General features: G+C 32.8%; 1 protein-coding gene across 3 annotated transcripts in view; it reads left to right on the top strand.

Annotated features, from left to right (window-relative positions):
* The window catches only part of LOC113402286 (cytokine-like nuclear factor N-PAC), a 59753-nt gene extending 35322 nt beyond the window's left edge, over positions 1-24431 (top strand). For 2 of the 3 annotated variants that reach the window (XM_026642487.2, XM_026642489.2), the window contains exons 8-12: positions 21345-21455; positions 22381-22524; positions 22717-22843; positions 23600-23779; positions 23859-24431. In XM_026642487.2, coding sequence (XP_026498272.1) covers positions 21345-21455; positions 22381-22524; positions 22717-22843; positions 23600-23779; positions 23859-24058 — 762 coding nt within the window. In that variant the 3' untranslated portion in view covers positions 24059-24431. The remainder of the gene's footprint in view (positions 1-21344; positions 21456-22380; positions 22525-22716; positions 22844-23599; positions 23780-23858) is intronic. The other variant, XM_026642488.2, reaches the window with a different exon arrangement.
* Positions 24432-25743: the final 1312 nt, after the last annotated feature.

Genomic DNA, 25743 nt, shown 5'->3' on the forward strand with positions numbered 1-25743 from the left:
GTTAGTTTAGTAATATGGCAATAAACTTTTAACTCTTTCAGCTCTGAAATATTAAAAATAAATAATTTATTTTCAAAATTTAGAACTGGAATTGAAGTGAACAAACAGTGAACAGTGAAAGGATCGGCGCCTCATAGATATAAGAAGGAACACTCGGGCCGCGTTCTTTCTCTCTTGAAATTAAAGTACGAGAGATATTTCTATAATTCGATTTAGATAGATGTGAGCGTGTACACTAGTATCAAGGACGCTGAATTTGGCACGATTTTATGCAGTAACTGTTATTTATTTGTGACCATGTTGCACTAACACCTTATGTAAACCGTGATTTTATGCACAGAATTGTAATGTAGGTATAAAAAATATAAATGCATAGCACAGTACATACGGGTTGACCTTGAACTTTTGTCCTTGGATTTGTAAGGTTGTTCCATTGGCGGAATTTTAAGTTGTTTATAGATATTACGTAACGATATGGCGTTCCTTTATTTATTATCACAAGCGAAGCCAAGACTTTATTTTTACTTGGTTGGGTTATCTAAAAATTGATAGATAGTTTTGCATATTTCAACTAGAACTGAATTGATAATTATAAATAGTTGTTTGGGTGAAAGAGGATGTGCAAAGTGGGAGCTCAACCCAACCCGTTGCTGGCTACGCCCCTTCTTTGTTATCATTTCTTATAAAACACAAGCAATACTAGGTATAATATTTAATAAGATTCACGTGTATTCCATGTAGGTAAAATTTAATATTCAGGCAAGCGAATACTGTGCGTTTATAGAAATTGCTGAATTTAAACTTGCTGCAATAGGTAACTAGGTCTCGACACGCGTCCAGTTACACTACTGACTATTATATACAATAGTATACAAGGTGTATATATATTAGTTAAACAGTATTACGACATATGTATGTAAAAATTAAGTTTCGATTTAATATTGCCGAATGTAATTTACGAGTTCTGATACTTTTGTTTTAGTATTCATGGATTAGTAAATATTTTTTTTTTTAAATGTTTTACTCGTTCCACTGGTGTGAATTTGAAGGGAGATTAAAGGTTCAAGTCCGAGCAAGCATGAACTCTCAATGTGCTGTATATGTGTAGGTACGTGTGTGTGTGTTTATAAGTATAAATTAAACTTATAGGTCGATAGTTTAATAATTTATTATTAATATATTTTATAAAGATGTTATTCACATCTAAGTTATCTTAGCCCGTTCCTCGCAGGACAGAGAGGTGTTTCTTTCCGAACCGGTAATAGATTTTTGATATAACTTTAGATACAAACAGTCACAAAAAAAATCACACCTCAGTCTATTTAGGATTAATACAATATTGTAACCACAAAATTTGCAAATCGAGATTCGAGCGCATTTAAATTTTTGTCGGAGATATACTCTTCGAGTGAAGATAAAATCCAAAATGATGCAGTATTTCAGATTACTTTACAAAAAGTTGTCGTTAAAATTTTAGTATATTGACCTCTTTACACGTTTTCTAAGGTTCAGGTATTATGAACAAACCTTGACAATGTGAACGTTGATGGAAATTTTCCTAATTAATATTTGACTGTTAATTGTTAGACAATGGAATTTTTTGTAAGGCATTTTTACTCACGGCAGTTTAATAGTACTTCAGAAAAAATTATATACTCTTTTAGACTATGGTGAAGCAAAAAAGAAAGATGATTTAAACAGTTTACATTTAATGTAGGTACGTCATTGCATTCATTCGTGTCCCATGTAACTTCATATTTTGTTAAGTGAGACGTCGTTAGCTTAGACTTGCTGCTTAAATTCAATATGGCGGACATGCTACGTCACACAGCATTTTCAGATGATTTTTTAGCTGCCACAACTTCATGTATGATACTATTTTATTTTATCTTTATGCAATACACTGTTCAAAGAAAATCTGTTTTAGAGTAGTCTCTTTGGATTTCGATTTTATAAATAGTATTACGTACTTGACCTTATAATGTATGATAAATAATGAATTAAGTGAGTTTACGTGAAAAGTAAAGTTTTCATGCGTGAACAGTTTGTAATAGTTTTCCTTTTTTGTCTATTAGCTCGATCGTGGTCAATTGGCGAACCAGTGAATTGGCTAATAAATTGTGGAATCGTAAATCAAAACGTCAGCATCGTTTGACCGAGTTCATCGGCCCGATTGTGTTGGCGCCAATGATCACAGTCGGAACTGAAAATATGATGTCTATCTGTTTGTCAGTTTCGTGTAAAATATTTACAATTAACGTTACATTTAAGCTGTTGTTATGGTTGCTTTGATAGAGTTTCATATGAGTGACGGCGATTAGGGCTTAAATATACTTTGTACGTACAAAAAGCAAACTACAATTATACAACTTTCATTTTTTATCCTACATAAAAAATGCCAAAAAAAAAACGTTGCAAGAATTTTAGTTCGGTCATCGTGGCGGGAGAATCGCCTATGTCGTTAATGGGTGTCGTGTGTAGAAAAGAAATTTCAATTGAAAACTTTAAAAAATATGTTTTTGTGTCTTTATGTTTTATAATTTAATGCTATAGAAGTTATTTTACACATAAGTCACACGTAGAAATAGCGAAAATATAGAAGTAATAAATGCTTATTATATTAATAAAACAAGGAAAAATACATATATACTAACAACAATATATGACCTTTATACTAACAACAATAAAAATTATTCGAAGGATATACATATAAGATATAAAAGTCAAGTTACCTAATGTACCTCATATCGATACATCGATTTGAATCTTTCAATTCTTGACTCATGATGCACACGAAGATATTTTTGAGAAACGCCTATTGACGCGCCTTTGGTGTCAATTCTGATGTTTCACACCTGCCGGGTGTCCCTTGACGGGCACATTTTTTTCTAACTGGACCTACTTAGGATCTTCTTTTAGGAGAAATTAAGTAATAAAAATAATTTATAACAGAACTTTTTCAACCAAACATTTTATTTATTTAAGTGTTTGATAAAATTTATTTTATTATGTCTACACCTTATTCGCTCTAGTAATAATAGCTTATAAGGAATATTAATTATGTTATTTGTGGTCGATCAAATTACGACATTGCTGTGGGTTTACAATGTTATTTATTTTAAATAAAGTAATTAATTCAGCACACGGATGACGTTGTAACGCAAAGAACTTAATCACAACAATTATACCAGATTTATGTATTTAGACGATTTAACCTTGGTCGGGTTATCTTCAAGGTGAGTGAATTTGTGTTGAATATTACGAAGATAAGACGCACAAGCGCAGCGGGTACGATTCTAGTGTAAACTTTGAGATATTTTAATTGGCTGTAAAGTTGTACGAGCCGCACCAAGTAGTAGTTGCAGTATTTGCTGTTAGTAAGTCAAGGATGATCTTTAAAATTTCGCTTACAGCTTATTATCACCCGTGACGCACTCTCAAGTGTGTGCGGAAACAAAGGTACTGTTGCTATTCTCTTTTTTTATCTGATGTACGGTAGTTAGAGAAGGACGAGAAATTAGCTCTAGTAATAGTTTGACGTACTTCTCGATGGGAGTCTTAACATTAGTCATTTTCTAACTTAGAGATGTATCTCTGCCAGCGAAGTTTGTGTAGGTACATTATGTCTGCCCTTTACAAAAATATATCCGTAACTAAATGTCTAGTGACTTTATGCTTTATGCAACGGCTACACCGCTCAACAGGTTTGATAAATAAGATTTGATTCTGTATAATTTCAATGACCCAGTTTAAAATAAGTTGGCCTTTCTAGCAGCCCTGTTTTTTGTATCGTGTGTGCAAAATTTCATGCACATCGATTGAAGAGTTGAGACGTGAAAGCGTAACAAAAAGTCAAATAAACAACCTCAGTTTCGCATTAATAATATTTTATCAAGTTGCATTACTGTCATCTGTTCAATATCTCGTTAATGTAGAATTACTAATAAATGTTCTATTTTTACTTTTTTTTTATATCAAGCAACTGCTAACAAAATTACCTTTCAAGTATTTTTATTTAAATACAATTGACACGTGTGACTTTTAATGTAACGTGCTAGATCACGTCACAGGTGTGCTATTAAACAATGCAAGAACTCAATAACCGCTGACTAATTAGTAGGCGTTTTTATAACTACTGTTTGAAAGGCAAGCGTTCGAATATCAGGACGGCCGAACTGATGTTACACGAATGCCAAGAATTTTCTAAGATCACTTGTTATCTGCATGGAAATCGATATATCGCTTCCGGCGATTGATTAATACGTCATCAGCTTTAGGTTCAAATCGCGCTTGTAACACATTTTACTAGGAATGATTTAGTGATACTGTAATTTACGATTTCATAAATCCACCCACTCTTTCGTTCGAAACAGTATTACAAAAAAAAAAAACGTTAAAAATTGCAGTTTATATAAAACATAACACAGCATTACTAAAACTTTCCGTGAATTCACACACAAATAAGCAGCGATAAGAAGCGAGAACCTATAACACTGAGATTATCTATCTCCCATATTATACTGCACATATTGCCTCCACTGGAGACAGGAAAGCTTGTTAATTTTTCGCCCAGAGCATCGGAATTTCCATTCAACGGGGAAATGCTACATTCCTATCACAATTCCACGCGGTAATGATTTCTACAAAATCCTTTTTTGTTTGTTTTGTCCTTGATGTAAATCGTTCGAATGTAAATAAAGTAATCTCGTCTCATGTTTCTTATATAGCTTATCTATCAGTATTGTTTTCAAATATATTTGACTGAAATTCTGAACTCGAATTTACTAGAGTTCATATATTCCACAAGCGTGGATTGTTCATTATCGTTTGCCAAAACAGCAGTGATTTATACTAAATAGCCATAATGTTGCGAAAATATCTAATATGATTAATTTTACGTGAACTTCGCTCAATTCCTGAGTTATCTGACTTTAATATCATTTCAGGAATGCGTCTTCGTAGAATTTTGTATGATTTCACCACAGATGTACAAATTTCGGGCAGTATAGTACGGGTTAGTAGACAAAGAGCACCAACATTTTCCAGGTTATAGAATATCTGGTCATATACCAGATATTCTATGACCAAGCGTATTAGGTATTGGTTTTGGTGTGTGCGTGTGTGTGTGATGCGTAAATAGTGTTGTGTGGGCTCACACTTGTGTCCTGTCTGGTTGATTATTCACAGTTGAGTTTGGTTTGGCTTAAAATTTGCCGAGATCGTCATCTTCACCAAACAAAGATTGCGTCTAAAATGACACAGTCTATTTATTATGTAACATGTACATAAAGGTGATTTATAAATGTATTTCCGTCGTCCATATTAATTTAATTAAATATTGGTTGCGTCTTGCGGCTTCCTACGCTCGGTAGTTATGTTGAGCTGCTTCAAGTAAGATTAATTTCATGCTATTTAACCTTTGACCTTTCTAGAATATCAGGAATAAAATATGTAAAAAGTTCTATTGTAATCCGTCCAACGCGTTTTATGTTAGCGATGGCTTACGAACATTAATTCGTTTTTTTTTCTAGATACCTCCTTCAGAATACTGTAATTACACGATATTGTTTTTATGTTTTTTTTTTAGAATTAACGAATGGATAAGTGTACGTTGTTATCGTTTTTATACGATGCAGAAAAATATACAATTGGTCGTTTTATATATATTGTCTGTTTGTTTCTATATTATCTGTTTGTTTGGAGATTTCTGGTTGTATCGGTGTTTTTTGTAGGCTGAGTGGGTACCACGATTATTTTACCGTGAAACAATAGCACTTTATGGTTCCGATTTGAACAAGTTAGCCAGTGTACATAACCTTCGTATTTCTCGTGGTTGGCGGCGCACTGTAAGGAATGTTTTATATTTCTTATAATGTCAGTTACATATATAAGTAAAAATGGGGGATGTTAAATAAGTAAAAAAGACGTGGTTTTATCTTGGAGAAAAATACAGGAAACTGCATGTGCAAAGTCTACGACGACGTAATCTTAGCACAACTTACTTTGAATACATGTGAATATGTGCATATCTTATAAATATCACTATAATTTACTGAAACTACTACTAAATTAAAGTATCCCAAGGGCCGTACCAAATCACTGAACTGCGAAATACGTCATATAAGTCATAAATGGTGCAAAGGCAGTCTTATCGCTGACAGATATCTCTAAATTATGGCTAACATGCAGTTCCGGTACATTAAGTACGGTAACCTTTCTTCATAGTATGCTTATCTTTTCTTAAGCAATTTATTAAATATTTTAAATATAAGTAAAATAAAATACAATAATTCCAACTGCTGGGCTATAAGGTCTTTTGAGGAGAAACTTTAGAACTTTTCCGTGACGCAGCTCCAATGCGGGGCAAATTTTCATTCGAAACACGCAGGTTTACTTACGATGTTTTCCTTGATTTCCGAACGCGGTATAAATTATAAACGCAAATTTAGCACATGAAAACTCTTGTCCGGTTTGAACCCGCTATCTTCGGTTGGTCACTGAGTCAGGTACAAGTAAACTACAAGGGTATTGAAAACCTCAGTGATTTGAAAACGGTATGCCGTGGTGATGTTATAATGGCGTAAGAATATTATAAATACGTCTTTAACATGCAACTGACTCTCGAGAGAGTTTTAAGTATGAATATTGATTTTTCATGCAAATCACTGTTTACTTGTTAACGATATTCATAGACGAGGTTATGTTATGACCCCTTACTGAACCAGTATACATTTATATCAGTAAATATAAGTTTTACGATGTGCTAGAGAACGTCTGTCAGTGATTTTGCTTGTATGATGTATGCGTTATTCATTATAACTCGTTAAAGTAAATAATCGAGGGAATTATTATGACATTCATAACGTTACGTTTTCTTTTCTACACTATTACTTTTGCTATTGTTAAGTATACCAATAAGACACACGTATAAAGATAGTTATGGGTTAAACAGTGCCTGTATGTCTTCAATAGAATTTACGTAATTTGTAGGAGAAAACATGCCAAAAATTGTGATGATAAAAGGTGCCAATATAAAGCGTTTAATAGTGAAGTGATGACGCACGCAACTTTATCTCTGTTTGGAGAGCTTATGGACACAATAGATATTGTATAGGGTATGTGCAGTGTAATATAATTATAAGCTTAGTTTGAAAATATATGTGTTTGTAATTCATTCATTTGGCAGATATTTGATAAGCGCTTGAACCGATTCTGAAATTACACTCGCTCATATAACGACATTTCAAATTTTAATATATTGTTTGATAGTGGAAGTGAATTTCGCATGTCTATTTCAAACATATGTATATCAAATTATTCTCGAATCTTTCGTTATTATCTAAGCTCTCTCCTTCTAGCTGTTTCCGAACAATCAGGTTGATTATTATTCTAGTCTTGAACTGATTGTTATTTATATTACGAAGAGCAATTCCCACCTGACCTCTGCAACGAAGAACCGGTAACACGAGATAGTGATCATTTATAGATTCATAATGATTGTTATTGATAAAGCAAATTGGCTCAAACTTTGTTTAGGTTAATTTGTTTGTAAAAATTCTGACGGCGGATAAATTAGTTAAACAATGCTGCACTACCTGGAATTTTTATTCACTTTTGTTGCTTAACTTTAGTGTTCCGGTCGCTTCTTCTGTCTTTTGTTCTTTCTATAAATCTGAGGTTGTGTTTGAATTTTTCGAATGTCAAATTAATGATGACAAATTAAATAATGGCAATAAAGTGCTGAAGGTGTTTAACAATGTTTATACTATCTATTAAATGTATATTTCTACATACCTACGTTTTCCACTTCCACAGAAAGTTTCTATCTAAATCCGTTCTCCAATAATCCGCTTCTGAAAATCGTTTATTTCCAGAAAATTTTAGTAGCTGTTAGTTCATTGTTTCGTATCATATTTTTCGTTAATCTGTTCCTTTTAATTACGGTATCAAGCGGGATTGACTTTTTAATTTCCTTAAGTTGCAACTATTGACGTCAAACTATACAATACGGAATACTTTTGCTAAATTAAAATAGTAATACATAATTTATGATTGCATTAATCCTATTATAAGAGGAGTAACGATTAGTTTGCCAACAGTGCCGCACAATGTATAGCAATGCAGGTCACTTCGCTAGCACCCCCAGCTGTATCTAATCTCAATACTCGCGTTAGGCATTTAGCTGCCAGTTGCGACTACTTATTTCCATATTAGCCATTTCCTCGTTTATTCGTCCACATTGTTACAGTAAAAATGGTTGCCGGTCGATTTATATTTTTCATAGCAAGTATTGTATTTATAATTACATTTAACTAGCATGATGATTTCATGAACGTTGAATAAAATTGTTGAAGAATACTGTTCTTTGTGTAAATCTAACCAATGAATCAAAACAATGATTGAATTTATGTACTTTTTCAAAGCTTGGTTTAGCAATGTCACAATAGCTTCAGATCTAACATATTACAGCCACAGGTTTTATCTTATCTACTTTGCTGATAATGTTGTCGGCATCCGCAGATAGGCCGACTTCCACGTCTGTTATTTTTACAAAAACGTAATAGATAAATCCTAGATTAAACTTGTATTGTTAATGTTTTTAGCAACAATATATCGTAGCAAAATATATGATGATAAAACTAAATATAATATGTATCATCTGTGTTGTGTGTCTTAAGTTTGGAAATTTATTACGACTAGTCAGGCTTTACGTTATTATTGTACCGTATTGTTGAGATTTTTCATCTTTACGAGTAATCACTAAGCGCTAGTTTTACTACCAAAGGTCGTAATGTTTTTGTACCGTAAACAGAACATGTTGTTTTTTTAGTGTAAACACTTTAGGACAGCATGATATCCCAAAAAAAACAACGATTATTCCTTCTACTTTTAATAGAGGTTAGTGTGTATTAAAGTCACTTTTAGATCTTTATAAATAAAAATATAACAAAATGGCATTTTAAAATTAGAACTCAATTTTGATCAACAAACTTTTGCATTAATGTCTATATCTATTACATAAGGTTTATTTTGCGTCGATCACGTGAAAACAGACAATGATCAATCGAAGCAGAAGCCTTAGATGGTAATAGGCTATTAATTTTTTGGATTCCGTGGTACCCTTTTTTGCGTAGCGAAGCGGCCGGTAACAGCTAGTAGGTGCTGAAATAGATTACATTAATTTGATTCTTCATTATCATTACGGTGGAAGCATTTCCAGAATAACAAAATTACGTATTCTTGGAATTAATAAAATTTGGCACTCATTCTCAGCGCTTCATTATAGTAATATAAGATAAAATATTTTATTATCTGAACCTTTTTGCTTTACAACTTTGTGCAGCGTTTGTTTGGTCGATAAAGTCCTAATTTTCCTTAGCTTATTTACGTAATACCAACATTATTGCTATCATACGATGTTTATTCCAGTCTCGTTAGTCGCCGAACTAGACTGCGACCTAGTTTTAGTAGAGTTTGGTGATATTTATATTATTTTATTCAACGTCAAAGCTATAATTATTAAAACGTTTATCCTTAAATGTTTTGATAGCATAGGATGTATTTTGTGGAAACTGCGCATATTTTAGGTCAATACAATATACATGATAATGTTTATCTCGGTATATAAATAAGTTTCCTGGGACTTATGCTCACGATTTCATTCATTGTGAGCATTGGTCACCCTGCGTTATATAATCTATACTAAAATTATAAATCTGAAGAGTATTTGTATTTGGTTAAGCGGGCTAATCTCAGGAAATGATGTTTCGATTAAAAAAAAATATTTTAATGTTTGATAGCCCGTTTATCGAGGAGGGCTAGGCTATATATCCTTACGATAGCCGAGCGAAGTCGGGACGAGTAGGTAGTGTGAAATATAAATGAGCTAGTGAGTCTATTTGTTACGCTTTCACGTCTTATTTACTCAACCAATCGTCATAAAACTATACATACACATTGTTAGACGCACATAAAACGACATAACTATCTAACACCTACATTCCTCTTATTTTATATAACATATCTCTTATTTTAGTTACTGATAATACGTATGCCACAACATTTTTGTTAAAGGATATTATTATTTATTAATATTATAGAACGCCTATTATTATAATATGATTACATGTAACAAACGATTGTACTAATCATTGCAATCATAGAAGTAGATTAGGCCATTATTTCTCAATCGATTTAAATTACAATAATATTATTACGTAACTAATTGTGTAACTGTTATGTCGGTTACGTTGCGGTATTCTTTAGGTTGGGTGACTATCGGTTCTATAGCACTGCTCTGCTCTGCTCGTTACTTCTTAATGTTCCTGGTTTTCTCCGTGATAATAATGATAGTTTCATTGAAATTAAATTGGTACAGATGATATATTGATCTAGTCGTTTACTGAGAATGTCAAGGCTTGTGTTTATGATTTTACATTTGTTCACTTTAACGTTTAGATCTGATGGATTGTTTTATACTTGATATATGAATTTATGATGTCGGTGTGCTCGTAGTTCTTCTTCTTAACGTCTTGACCGTCTTGATGAAATACTTTCTTTGTACAAATGGGATCACTTGGATCTTAGATATATGTGGTTAGATCCGGTATGTGGCACTCTAGTCGCTATTCAGATTTTTTCTGATAATTTATTATTATATAAATATATCTTTTTTTAATTTATAACATTTAACAAATAAATTTTGAGATATTTCAATTTCAAGATAATTATGTTACCTACATTTGAACATGTAGGTATTTGCTTTTTAGTGAACGTATTCATCACACTATGAGTCACGGTTGCCAAGTGAATGGACAGTCTAATATTCCGTATCTGTTGCCGTTAAATTATACACACTCGTCGGACCGAAATAATATATGTACATTAGCGAATGTCTCGATATATTTGGAACAGTCGCGGTCTTTATTGGGTAATTTTGTTAAATGAACAAAACGTTTTTTCAATTAGCTCGTGATGTTTGTTTAATGTTTTAAACATATTAGTATATGAGGTGAGGTACTGCAATGTGTAATTTAGATACTATGTAAGCAATATATATAAAGGTAGAACGATGTTACAATTTAATTTAATTAATTTAATATGAGACTTTATTGATGTCAAGATTGACCATAAATATTAAAATTATGCAGTTTAAATAGTGTATGTAGACTAATTGCTGTAAATTATTAAATTCGTAACCAACATCGAAGTTCAGAAACATTTGTATTAAGTTATACTAACCGTAAATAACGCTTGAAGTACGTAAATACCGATATACAGGAAAATTACACGTTCAAATTTATAATTAATAGTTATTTCTGTCGAGGCGTGGTTTAGAACTGTAAATGAATAATTCAGAACGAAGCGAACATTTCAAATTTATTGTAAAAGAACTTACATTCAATACTCCCCCAACGGTCTATTCGTAGCTCTGACGTCGTGCATCCAAAAAAATCACTACCTGAAATGAGGAGAGATTCCGGTGTCAAGGTTTGTTCGTACGGAGTAGTAATGAGTGTGCCGTGAAGTGTTTCTGAACCGGTGAATATGAAAGAAATAAAAGGAATGTGCAAAGTTTGATAGAAGGCTAGCTTTTCCCGCGGTTCTACTTCTGGCATATTTGGTTTACCTATATCATGTATTTTATACATTTACGTTAATAAAATACTTGTTATATGACGATTCAAATTTACTCGTATTATTGAATCTACTTGAATGATGTGTAATTTGATTTTTAAACTGCTAATGAACATGATGAAAAATAAACATTTCGTACTGAAATATACATATGTACTTATTGTTTGTTTTTTTTTTAGAACTAGCTTAAAATTCCGTTGCCAGATCTAGCACATATAAAACTGAAGTGTAATGAAACTTTTTACTAATTTTAAGTTTTTATTTTTAAATATGTATGACAGAAAAGTTTTGTCCTGAAAATTTTCTTTAGTTGGTTCGTTCTTCCGATAAATACCAGGAATAATAAAAACAGCTTTGCTTGGTTGTTTAATTACAGTTTAACTTATTAAACGCGACGTACTTGGCAAAATGTATGTACCCAATTGTAGCTACTATATTCGTCTGCAGTCCGTCAACAAACTTTTTCTTAATGCCTTACCATTAAAAATTCTAGCCGTAAATAATATAGAAAATATACTTTGATCTCTAAAATGGCCCTTTCCGTTTTATTTTATGATTACTCCAATATAACATTAAAATAGCAATTAGCAAAGAGCGTCCGTATATAATCTTAATTACACACACGCGTCAATCATACCGATATTAGCAGAGCGTCTATTTTCTCCGTGCTATTATTAGATAATATATTGCCTATCTTAAGTTTCAGACAGATAAATGAGTGCCATCCTGGTCGAGGGTCGTAATGTGGATCAAATAGCTTTACGTCCCACGTCACATATAAAGATTTAAGTACCTACTTGTTTTAAATTGTCTTGATCGAGTACTTCGTTAGTTTCACTAATCTTTATTTTATTAAATGGCCTGACCTGGTGCTAGAAGGACCAAAGCACATTTTTTTTTGAGTAAAATGTAAACCACATTTTGCCATTCGTCAAATCATATAAAAATAATACATTTATTTGGGCGTAACTTATCGATATTTCCTGTTTAAACCCGGCTTCCTTTTTCCAAAGAAATTCTAATAAAACTAACAAAATGATTGTAAGATCTACGAGTATTCACATAATAAATAGTAAAGTGAACGTTACAAATCTAACCGGATACTAATCGACTTTACAGCTAACTAGAGTAATCTTAATATGCGTTATTCAGATTCATAGAAAGTATTGATTAAACACTTATGATATTTCAACGTCATCACGCCAACAACAAGTCGTTTATAAACTCGTTGAAATACATTTAAATTACAGTTCTCGAGTAATATGTAACATATGTACACGACCATCTTCGATCACATTCGGTGACGCCCTATTCTAAAATAATTATCTAAATAATTTGTTCTGCAAATATAAGTACGTATAATGGAACTACTCAATACCAAAATTGAAAATAAGATCATTTCAATTGGTGTTTATACTAAATATAACCTTTTCAAGAAAAATGTTTTCGTGTCAAATTGAAAAAAAAAAACAATTATTGAGCAATGTTTTACAATCAAAGTCAACTTAACGTACAATACATACATAACAATTTACATCAAATGTAACTTTGTTAACCGTCTAAATGAGATCTAGGAAACCGATTGTAAGAGAAGAACGTGATATGCTACATTACTTATTATAATGATAATATTTGATATACGCATCGAAATAGTCTGTTTTCAGCGTTTTGTTAGTGTAATGCGAAGTGGTTCAGAATAAAACGGCCGAATATTTAGTACAAATGATTTACTCTAGACAGCCGCTGTCTGGCAGACCAGTTCCAACGTAATACATATTCCGATATATACGATGGACAGAATATTATCGATTGATATTCACGACGTCATGCGAAAACACTAGACGTACGAAATATGTAGGTTGTGACGTCAGTGTGACAGTGTGATCTGTCTCGGTACACCCGCCGTGTTTTTAAAAGTATTATATTATAATAATATAATATATAGAGACCGTCGTCATCGTCATTGACACATTCACAGAAACGTCTGAACCTAGATACGTAGTTACCATTTCACTCATGTTTATTTCGAGTAGTCTGAACAGCGATGCTTTGTATTGCTCTGTTCCGGTTAGAAGAGTGGGTGAGAGAACCAGAAATATAATGTCTTGATTCCTTCTTCTGCCTGGCATTTATTAATCCCGGCCATTGCCCGCGTCTACCTTCCGACTAAAACTACTCCACTTTGCTCGGCCTTTAGCGTTATTTGTAAGTTCATTAGCTCTCATGCATAGCAATCCTGTCTTGGTTCCCTGTGGTGTAAGAAAGTAAAAAATGTCATTGTCAGACTGGAGATGACCGCTTACAATCAGTTAATTTATTTACCCGTCTGCCTTTCAATTATTGTACATATCATGTTACCACTGGCCTTACCTCGTCTATTCTCAAACTTATGTCTCCAATTATTATCTGGAATGGTCGCATAAAACGAGCAGTAGTAACGTTTTTTGTTTATTTATTGAATAAAATTTTCGTACCATATTTCGTAAAGTCGGAACGTATGACCTTAATTTAAATTGTACATATGTTTACATATTTAACAATGTATATTATTTGAGAAAAAGAGTAACTACTGAGTTTTTTGCCAGTTGTTCTCTGTACAATCTATATTCCTAACCGAAGGTTGTTTTACATTCAATTTTATCGTTTAACGTGACGATTCACAAATGCTTTTTGAATTGCTACTTGAATAAAGAATGTTATAATTGTTTTCGTAATAAATACCTCGTTTTCAATTACTTTACGTAAATTTTAATTTAACCGACAGATATACATATAACATAAACTAATAAAATACTATGACGTCGTGCAGAAACATATTCAGATATCGTCGTACTGTATATTATGGATGTAAGATTTTATAAATTGTCTCCGTAAATTGTTCAATAAACGACTGTGTGTTCAGCTATTTAAATTATGAATTATTATTAGAAGTCGGTTGCATGTTATCGTGAACCCCTTGCGTGTAAAAAATGGCAGGTGGTACCGTCGACGTGGTTCGTTGCATTCTAGACAATCTAAGATATTATTCTTACTGAAATAATACTTTTTATATCTTACACCGTATGTGTTACATCATTGGTATATTAAAATGTACTTAAATAAAACAGTTTACGTACAAGTTCATCGTAGTAGACCTTGATGTTAATTTTGTGTGAACAGTGGAACATGAACATTTACTAATGAAATTATAAGATTACGTAGGTACTTACTGCTTGCTCACAACCGAATAGATTTATTAAACAAACTATGCCATTGAAGTTGTGAACGTGATTTTCTTTTGTGATGGTTTCATGGGAATCTTACCTTTTTCGGAGTGATTAGTTTATATAGATACTTAACTGACTAGAAGTACTTTACGTAGTCATACTAAACTAAAATATTATTTTCATATACCTAGATAAAAATATAAATAAACATTTCTAACGATATTTATAAATTTAATTGTTGTTTGATAGATGCTCATCAAAATGCATGGTTTTGTACTATATTTACTTTGGAAATTCTACAATGGAAATTAACCGAAAATACTAGTATGTCGTTGATTTGGGAAATAAAATATATAAATAACTATTAAAATGAGCTTGGAAAGCCTCAAGTAGGATAAAGTATATTTTAATAGATTTTATTTATTGATATATGTATGTAAATAAAATGTACTCTAAAACTAAACTCAAAAGATGTGCCGAATAAAACGACAAAAAAAATTAAGATGAAAACTACCAAGTCCACGAGATAGTTTGCAAAAATAAAATTAACCTCTCGAAGGCTACGTGTTAAGGGGATATCAGACCGTTCCTTTATCGTTTATTTTACATCCCATTCGCCTTTTTTACTCAAACTGACACGTGTGACAAAAATGATGAAAAACAAATGAATTCATTTGTAAACCGATTCAACATGGATATTGACATTCGGGATGGAAATGAATATTTACTCGAGTGAACGGTATTCCAAGAGTATTTGTCTGATATGACCTTTATCATGAAAACAGAACCTATGCTATCTTTATTTAGTTATTAATTACTTTATTCAATTAAACGATTGTATCGTGGCAAAAGTTAAATTTTTTTTTTTCGATAAATCTCTTTTATTTTTTCTGTATAATTAGTTTTTATATCCGACATTCTGCGATATACAATTCATATAATTTATAATTTTACGACTAGAGTCTGTTGCCAAAAACGTTCTCATATCTGAAATTACTCGATAAGATCTACAAGAAAACTGATTTTTAAAATAAATTTGAATACAAATAATTCTTATTTCAATTGTGCAGACTTGGTTTGTTTCGCAGAATGGCGTGTTCTATTAATAATTGTCTTCAATTGTCCACGTTGGGAGTATCCGCGAGGCGGTAGTAAAACTCCAGTATTATTTTGTTTTATGTTCGACATAGTGAAAGACCGCATATGACCTAAAAAGGCATATAAATATATCGCACCGCAGTTGAACCTAGAACAATGGAAGCAGGAAATTTCACAGTCGTGACCTGCGAGATACATTGTAGTTTACATTATTTTAGCACTTAAATTTTGATTACTGTAATAGTTTTTATTTGTATTGAGTGTGTTAGAACGTCTTCTTCGCGTCAATCTTAAACGAAGGTTGTAGGTTCGATCTTTGGTAATTTCAAATCACTGAATTTTCAAGTGCTTAATTTGTATTTATAGTTCATCTTGTGCTCTGCGGTGAAGGGAAAAATCGTAACAAAGTTAAATTTGCCATATAGTTAAGTAAAATAAGCATGAAACCTTAATGCTCCATAAAATACAAGGAAGCTTTATGCGAGTAGTGTAACATTTACTTTAAAGTGAATAAGTCAAATTTTGTCATTTTCGTCAATAGTACACAAAAAATCCAAAAGAAGTCTGACCTTCACACCTTTTATTAAAACGCTTATAACCATGATCAATCGACTGCCCTCAATAATATAAAGTTGGTTTTGTTTTTGATGTAAAATCAATAGTATATATATCGATGTCCATGACTAGTAAAATATTTATGAACCTCAAGTATAATTGTGGCTGTTTTGTATTAATCGACATACAAGTTCGCAAAATAAAGCATAAACAACTTCTTTTTCGTACTCTGAAGGGTGATATGAGATCACCTTCGCCCATAGACGAGTTATCTATTAGATTTACTGTGAGATGTGTATACCATTGGCTTTACCGTCATGTTATGTCCGAAGTCTCTGAGATGTGTCTTCTCATATATTTTTTATTTTTTTTAGTTGGCTTAATTTTTTAACTAAGGTAATTATTAATCCTCGCATTCAAGTTTACTAAATATCATCCTTGAAAACAGAAAATTCTCGAAATGGGTCGGTGGCCCATTAAGAGAATTTTCTGGAAGTCCGTCAACCAGCTATCGATTATAATTCTGACCTTGTTGCTAGTGGAGATGTTTTTAATGATAATGTTATTGTAACAGTTTCGTTCCGTTACGTCCAATCCAATAAAGCTACAGTTCGAAGCCGCAATTGGTCCGCGGTCGACCACAAATATATCCTCCATATCATATAATATTGATAACGAATGGAACTTCGTTTTAACCTCCATATCAGAGGAAATTGTACTGTCTCTTTATTAAGGTTTTGATTTATTTTATTTTCTTGTCTTCTTCAATTTATCTAATTATACCAAAAATACAATTTTAATCAAAAAGGTGTCGATTTTCGGGGAATGCGAATTTCAAACTGATGAAAGTTTATACATATACTTCCAATTCAAGATGATGATATGATATATTTTGAATTATATTTTTTATTGTTATTACATATGAATAGAAACTTGAAAATCAGAAAATGAAACTGAAACTAACGTTATAGTCAAAACTAAAATATTCGCTACATCTTCTGTTATAAGTTTTGTGGTTTTTGGTTTACTAGTTTTATCACTTAGATAGACTCGATAGAAAGAATTATTATTTTGTTATAATGGAAATAGATTATTTATTTATAATATTTTCTTCGATATAACTCTATCTTTATTTATTATTCCATACGTTAAATATGACTAACAAGTCTATGACCTTCAGTGAACATCGACTTTCACTTAACCGGTTCTTTTGTCCTTCTATTATAAGTGTATTTATAGTTTATCTTCTAAACTAATAATATTTTTTCTAGACATCGTGTAACAATACATTACGTAATTTTCATTATAGTAGATGTTTTTTATTTGATAGTTTATATAGGTTGTGTTGTCGACTCGCATGAGAATGAACTAGTTAAATAATTTGTACGTAGGCAAATGTACTTATTTCGTGCTTCCTAACAGGCATCTAAGACCCTATTAATTAGAAAAGCTCAAACTTATTTATGTAAACGACTAATATGCAATTATTTGTAGTTAAAGTGCCGTTGTTTTAGTTTCCTTGTACATTGCCGACGGCTACACGGTACGAACTTGGTCTGGGTACTTTATTTAAACTTGTATAATTACTACGGTATTATTTAAAAACATGAGGTAAAAGTAAGATTACTTGTGGATACAGTTCTGTGCATGAAAGGTATCACTCATTTATCAATTTCATCTTTTAACACCAAATAGCGATATTTTTTCGCTTCGGCCCCTTTTGTGGCGTGTTAGCGGTGTACCGTCAGAAAAAAATGATAAAATTTCACACTGCTAATGTCCGTCCGCTTATCCTTGCTTTTAAAATTCTGGCCTAATGATTTACAGAACAGAAGGTTTAAAGTTTCTTAAATAAATGTTGAACTGACTCCTTTTGACACACATTATACCTACGTAAAATTTAAATCGTCGGTATTTGTTTAGTAAACCATTTTAAATCTATGTATTCTATCTATTTGTCTTCGTACAGCTAAGGTTCATTGTCGAGTGTACCAATATATTATAGTATGGATTCAGTTCGTTCTCTGCTCCATATCTCGACGGCAAAATACCTCTTTCCTGTTTGTTTGCGACGTGTTGCGGGCAAAGTTGTACAGCGCTTGCAAGATCAACGTTTTTATGTTTGTGGTATTTTCCAAACAAGTATGGGTAATAATGATTCGTAATAAGTCAGGTATTTAACATAAGTCTTTGTTTTAGAACTATAATATTTCCTAGGATCCAATTTATTTGTCTTTGTTGTTAATTTAACAAAGTCTCTGTTTTAGAACTGTAATGTTGCCTAGAATTCAATTTCGTTGTCTTTGTTGCATTTATAATGTATCTCTTACATGATTACTCGAAGTTTTCGAGATCATAACACGCTATCCTAATAACAATAACTTTTGTTGAACCTATTCCAACAGCCATAGGATAATGTAATACTTATTACGCAGTCACCTTTTGTGTAGTTCACTGTGGGCGTTTTCATTGACACCATTAATTGTAACCATAATTGAATATATTATTGTTTAATCATTTTTAGGGTATCATACCTAACAATCATTGATTAGTAGGGTAAATTTTACGGATGTAATTCCCGAGGTCCCAGATTCCAATTCTAGGTCAGAATAAAAGTAACTGTATAATGCAGTCTGAATTTAGAATTCACGTAAAGTAATTTGTTCTGCTTCCAATTTCTCTCCGTTCGTTTCGGAATCCCGTCCCAACGGGCAATGAAAATAAGGGAACAGAGACTGCATCTAAGTTGGCACGCTAGTAAACGACAATATCTCTTGCGAAGCTGCTAGTCTCAGCTGGGAATGATTTCCGTGACAGAAATAGGTCGTAAGAACATCATAATCACTAATATCATCGTTATCATCATTGTAATGACTTTTTAAAGTTACGACGTTTGGTTAATTACGTCAACTCGGCTAACTGACGTATGTATACCTATTCCACCTGATTCTACCCTGGGACGTCGCTGGTGTTTAATTATACGTTGAATTATATTGTATGATAATCTTTTTCTTAAAATCTTTTCTGAAACATGCTGAATATTCAAAACATTCAATGGTTTTGCGTGATGCGCTTAAAAAAAATGTGATTTATTAAACGTTTGTAGTAGTAAAGATAATATTTTTTTATAACATGCAGTTACGAATAAATGAGAGTTAACATAGCTAAACTGTATCATTATATACATATATACACAGGTATAATTTAATGTGTAGGCGAAATAAAATTAACGACAAACACTTTAAAATGATTTGTTTGTTTTCCAACTCAACATTTCTTATTTAGTCTGTCATGATGACCTTCGCCAGAAACAAGCGCCACTTGTGATGTTTCAAACATAATTTTTATAGAGTTCGTTGTTTGTTTAGACTTCAGACATTAAATCGTTCAAGTTTAGACAACAGCGATCGTTTTTAGTGCACCTTTGATTAAATGATCGTTTTAGTGTTATTACGTACATTAATCCTGGTGTTCTTTTATTAGATGATTTTATTGGACTATTCCTTTAATCGATTTGAAATATTTTGTCGCCTAAAGTGTATCAAACAGATATGTAACCTAATACCCAATAATATTTTTCTACATCTTAGATTATAAAACAACAAAAACAACAGTGCTTAGGTATTTTAAAATTGACGTATTATTAAAGACGCGTCGCGACGCGTAATGGAAATTTGAATTCGGTTTTTAATTTTTATAATTTATATTCACTTTAGTTGCGTCACTATAATGTTCCGCGCGTTCCATCTGCCTTTTGTTTTATAATCTGAGTATTACATAATAACTTTAGACGTATGTTATAATAAATTTTATATATGAATATCTGATTAAAATAAGGAAAAGGTCGCAATCCCAAAACCCCTTTTTATAACGGCTCCATTATATTTAGTAAAACAAATAATAAAATAAAATTTTGAACAAGAACGAACGTACGAAGAGAAACGAGAGAAATGAAGAAATTTTTGGAACCCCGGTCATTAATAAACATGCTAATTATCAATTCAGCAAGATTGGCTTGCCCATAAAATGAAATATATCTTTAAATTATTTATGATTAGATAGTAGATACTGCGGAGAATTAAATTCCAGCCCCCAAGCATTTCTTATTATTAACTAGTATGTAAACGGGTTGTCAGTTTCTTTATACGAATGATAACGTCCAACATCTACAATTGAACTAAACGATGCATGAAACCTGATTAAATTGTATTTTCTATCATTTCAACTGCATAATATTGCAACGTCTCGCGACAAATGTTGTTTTCCAACTCTCTCAATTGATGACACAGTGCCTGAGCTCTTTTTACGAGGCGCACTTTGAAAACGTACACGGTGTAGAATCGTGCATGACTGTGCGTAGTCGGAAAGAGCCGTTATCAAAATGGCGGCGCTAAGCCATTCTGAGCGTGGGGTCGTTGACGTTACCGTGTCGCCGATCGTTGGCGTGGCGCGTCTATCGATTCGAAACTACACAGTAAAACTTGTAGCGGCATCTAGCGTTGAGTTTGAAAAGTTACACTTTACTGATTTGCAGGAAGAGGGCGTTGTTTATGGTTCGTCTCTAAATACAATTACATTTTTATTTGCAACTCTTTCCGTGTAGATGCACGTTTTTTTATGGTTAAAGATATTTATAACTCAAAATGTAATTACTTTTCACTTACTTTTTTTTTTCACAAACATAATTTAAACATTTTTATTAATACCTTTTTTTAAATAAATGAAGTCAAGTACACAATCGTTAATTTTGTAGGGAAAATAATTATATCAATAACTTTTTTATGTAAAACCTACTAGAAGTATTGAGACTATTATAATATTAATTCTATATTTTTTTATTGTTAACAGTGTAAAGATTTCGAGAAGGTTGGCGCCACGATTGCTGTAACACCCTGCGATGTTGTTGAAGAAGCGGATATCACATTCTCTTGTGTTGCCGATCCACAGGCTGCTAAGGAGGTAATACGTACGCCAATTTTACCATTCTATTTTAAATTCAATACATCTACCTTTCCTTTAAAATAACAACCAAAATTGTTTTTATATGAAATTCAATATTAAAAAGTGTCAATAATCTTTAGTAAAATGTAATAAAAATATATTTAACTCCAAAGTAAAGTTATGGTAATATAACTCATTTTCGTATTTGTATTTAAATGTATTTTCTATTTTTTTTTATGTTACATTTTTTTTTTTTATAGGTAACCAGTTTTTCATGTTACGTTCATTTTTGAACATGAAATAATAATGTATAATACGCTTTAATCTGTGCCCTGTTGACAAAATTAAATCCATTAAGCTAAGAATTTAATTGATTTAAATAATGTTCATTATCATACTTATTTATTACTCCTTGACATCGAAGGTGGCAGGTCGACATTATGTTATTAATGTACATCCCGACCTTTCCATTACGACCTTTGTAGAACCATGTATAATATACAAATTGTGTCAAGCAGTGACTTATATGACGCTTGTTACTTCATATCTGACTAATAAATGAGTCGAAAGTGTTAATAGCATTTTTTTAAGTTTTTTTTTTTTTTAAATAATACTATCGAAGCCCCTAATGAAATTACTAATATTCCTATGTACCCCTCCTTTTAAGCCTATCACTTGTGTTAGGAGTGGGTACGACAATAATGGCCCAAGAGGTCAGGATCGATCCTGCGACTTTTCCGTAAACCATTGCGCTATTGACGTTTAATATAAAACTATATTTAATGTTAAATGCGCTTACGTAAATGAAACCCGAATATTTATAAATAAATAGGCTAAAAATTGGATACAATCGTTATAAAAAATAAATTAAATGAATGTTCAATAAAAATCGAAGTTTAGTATTCTATTAATAGTAAAAATAATACTGTAATATTTTCTGTAGATGGTGTTCGGCAATTGCGGAGTCCTTCACTGTCCATCTCTAGAAGGCAAAGGCTATGTAGAGATGACGTCCATCGACGCCGACACGTCGCACGACATTGTCGAAGCTATAAGTGGGAAGGGAGGCAGATATCTTGAAGCTCAGGTTAGTTCGCACTAATATGGAATGATAATGTAACCCGCAGTTGAGGGAGAGGGGTAATTGGGGTGAGCGGTAAGACTCGAAAGCCTAACAGACAAACGAACTTACTTTCACACACTCTCAAAGTAAAAACATGTGATAAAACCTATGGTCTCAAACGTCTGATGGCTGACTGTCAGTGTATCCCCATTGCAGATCCAGGGCTCCAAGACGCAGGCGGAGGAGGGCACGCTGATCGTGCTGGCGGCGGGCGACCGCTCGCTGTTCGACGACTGCCAGTCCTGCTTCAAGGCCATGAGCAAGAACTCCTTTTACCTCGGTAGTAGTCCGCGTCTCCGGTTACAGGCGCGACGAAACTTGCTCGTTGACCGTTCACAGCAGGGTGCCTCATCATGTGCCGATCAGAATTCCTGAAGTCGATGAATGTTTTTGTAGCCTCAATGGAAGGTTTAGATTTAAATTGTTTCAGTAATATAAAACTACAATACCTTGTCTACAGTACAATAACTTCTAGTCCGATCTTATTGAATTAAATAAATAGTAAAGCACTTTATATTTTATTCATTAAAACTGTCAACGAGCAAATCTGAACGTCATAGTAATGTTTAAAAGATTTTTTATACAGGAATTGACACAATTTTTTAAATTTCTTAAGAATTTAAATGTCCTAAGAGATTATTCAGGTTCAACATAGTTTATTGAATAATAGTTACAAATATTAGTATAGTCCATAAACTTCCACAAAGTAAATATGCTTAGCGGTATATGCTATGTAATTCTATTTAAATTTTAGCCAATGATTCTGGAATCAGATGTAAACAAAAATCTAGTCTCACCATATAAAAAATTATGCATGTTTTGAATGAAAATATTCCCACATTTTTATATCTACAACATCGATTACTCCTCAGAGAGTTATGTTTTAAGATTTTATTTGAAGGGATATCGCATGAGCAAATCGCTCTAGATGTCGGTCGCCCTGCTCACTCGGGCTTCGACCCGCACACGTCCAAGAATAGCTCGGACAATAGTAGAGGGAAACGTGCAGCTAATCGAGCGCTCGCGCGCCGCGTTGCAGGCGAGATCGGCAACGCGTCCAAGATGAACTCCGTGCTGCAAGTGGTGGGCGGCGTGTCGCTGGCGGCGCTGGCCGAGGGGCTGGCGCTGGCCGACCGCGCCGGCCTCAGCCAGGCCGACCTGCTCGACGTGCTGGCGCTCACGCCGCTCGCCTCGCCGCACCTCATCCTCAAGGGCAGGGGTGAGCGGCTGCCGCCTGACGTCCGGCGCCACATTCGTATTACTAATATTCATTAATTATTTCAACGTTCTCGTTCCAGCGATGATCGAGTCGTCGTATTCCACCCACCAGCCGCTGACTCACATGCAGAAGGATCTGAAACTGGCCCTGGGGCTGGGCGACGCGCTGGAGCAGTCGCTGCCGCTGACGGCGACGACCAACGAGATCTTCAAGCACGCCAAGCGCCTGGGCTACGCCAACCACGACGTGGCGGCCGTGTACATCCGCGCGCGCTTCTGATCTGTGGAGGCGTCTCCCCCCCACCTCCTACCTTCCATATGAGCGTCGCCACCGTTTCCACCCCCATCGTGCCGCGTGAATGGCGCGTCGTATATCGTCGTCGTGAGAGTAATCGTTGACTGTAATGAGCGATGTAGACCAATGGAGCGATAGAACAGTGCATATATACATTTATTTTATTGTCTCGCCGTCGGTTCGTTGTCGCATCTCAATATTTCTCAATGTTGTAATGTTGGTCCCCCGTGTTATATTAACGATTCGTTTGATCGATGTTAACCGTAAGTTTGAGGAGTTATCGACGATATTAAAAGAATTACTTGATTTATAATTTAAGTTATCTTAATGAAATGATAATAAAATCGATTTTAGTACATTTTCATGGTTTTATTTTAGCGTAGAAGCTGAAAGTAACGTTACTTGAAATAGAGGACACTTTTTTCATTTGACGTGATTAATTTTGATAACTGTACTTTTACTAGTTTACTTCTGGAGACCTGCCAAATGAAACTTCATTTTTACAAACGATGACTTATTGAAACTTAAAATTTCATGGTTGTTTTAATTGCGAGTAAGTTTTTATTATGTTCTAAGTATATCAATTTAGTTTAAGTTCAGACCGATCATTTGTGAGATTGAAATGTAAAGATGCTGGGTGTGAAGTTGTGCGATGATACCCTTTTAAGAATATTTGAAAAATATGATTATTTGTAATAAACTCTGTGTATTGTGTGAGTTCATTTGCAGCATTGATTTTATTTAGACTAATTTCAGTCATAAATAAAGTAATGCCCACAAAATCCAAATCGAAATAATTTTAATATTTACTTTTGGGTTTTTTGTTCAGTTTTATACCTGTATGAATACAATCATTCGTTCATTCATTATCGGTCATTCGATTGTAACTTGATTTGTTGTCTACATTGTATTTTGCAACATTATCTCAATGTTATGTAATATTTATAAATACGTATGTATTAAAATTTACCAAATATAAAATAATTTAATAAATCGAATGTTGATATAATACGCCTTTATAGTTCTAAAATTGTGAAATCAATAAATTCGTTTGTTAATTATTATTTTTGTAACAACTTGTATCAAAGATGATAATCGAATTTAGTATATTTTTAAGTACAATACGTATGACGAAACGAACAACGTATTAAAATTGTTATTAACAATCACTTATTCGGAGAGAATATAATTACTGTTAATTTCTATGTAAATGTGAAATTGGATTATCTGTATTTTTATGAATAATATTATAAATCGTTCTCCATATTAATAATTATTATGAATATCAATTCATAAAAATATTCATTAAGTAACATTATATTTGGTAAATAAATAAATTAAGAACAATTCGGTTGCTTTATTTTCGATGTTCTTATAACATTCACTACTGCCAAATACTAAAATATTGTTGAAATGTAAATATATTATTTACTTATTTAAATCGTAAAGAAGAAAATGCTCTAATATATATTAAGTTCAAGTCTGATTTGATTATTAGTGCCCGTGGTCTGCTACAATTAAGGTGGCAGACTGCGGGCACGTCTTGTACAAAAATAAAATGAACATCATTTTATTTATCAAAATCTAGTAACAATTTGTGCCTTTAGAGGCTTATAATTATTAAGTATAGAAAATAGAGTGCTACCTTTCATTTATGTTTGAAGTCAGAA

Source organism: Vanessa tameamea, chromosome 22 (assembly GCF_037043105.1).
Source record: "Vanessa tameamea isolate UH-Manoa-2023 chromosome 22, ilVanTame1 primary haplotype, whole genome shotgun sequence".
Classification (NCBI taxonomy): domain Eukaryota; kingdom Metazoa; phylum Arthropoda; class Insecta; order Lepidoptera; family Nymphalidae; genus Vanessa; species Vanessa tameamea.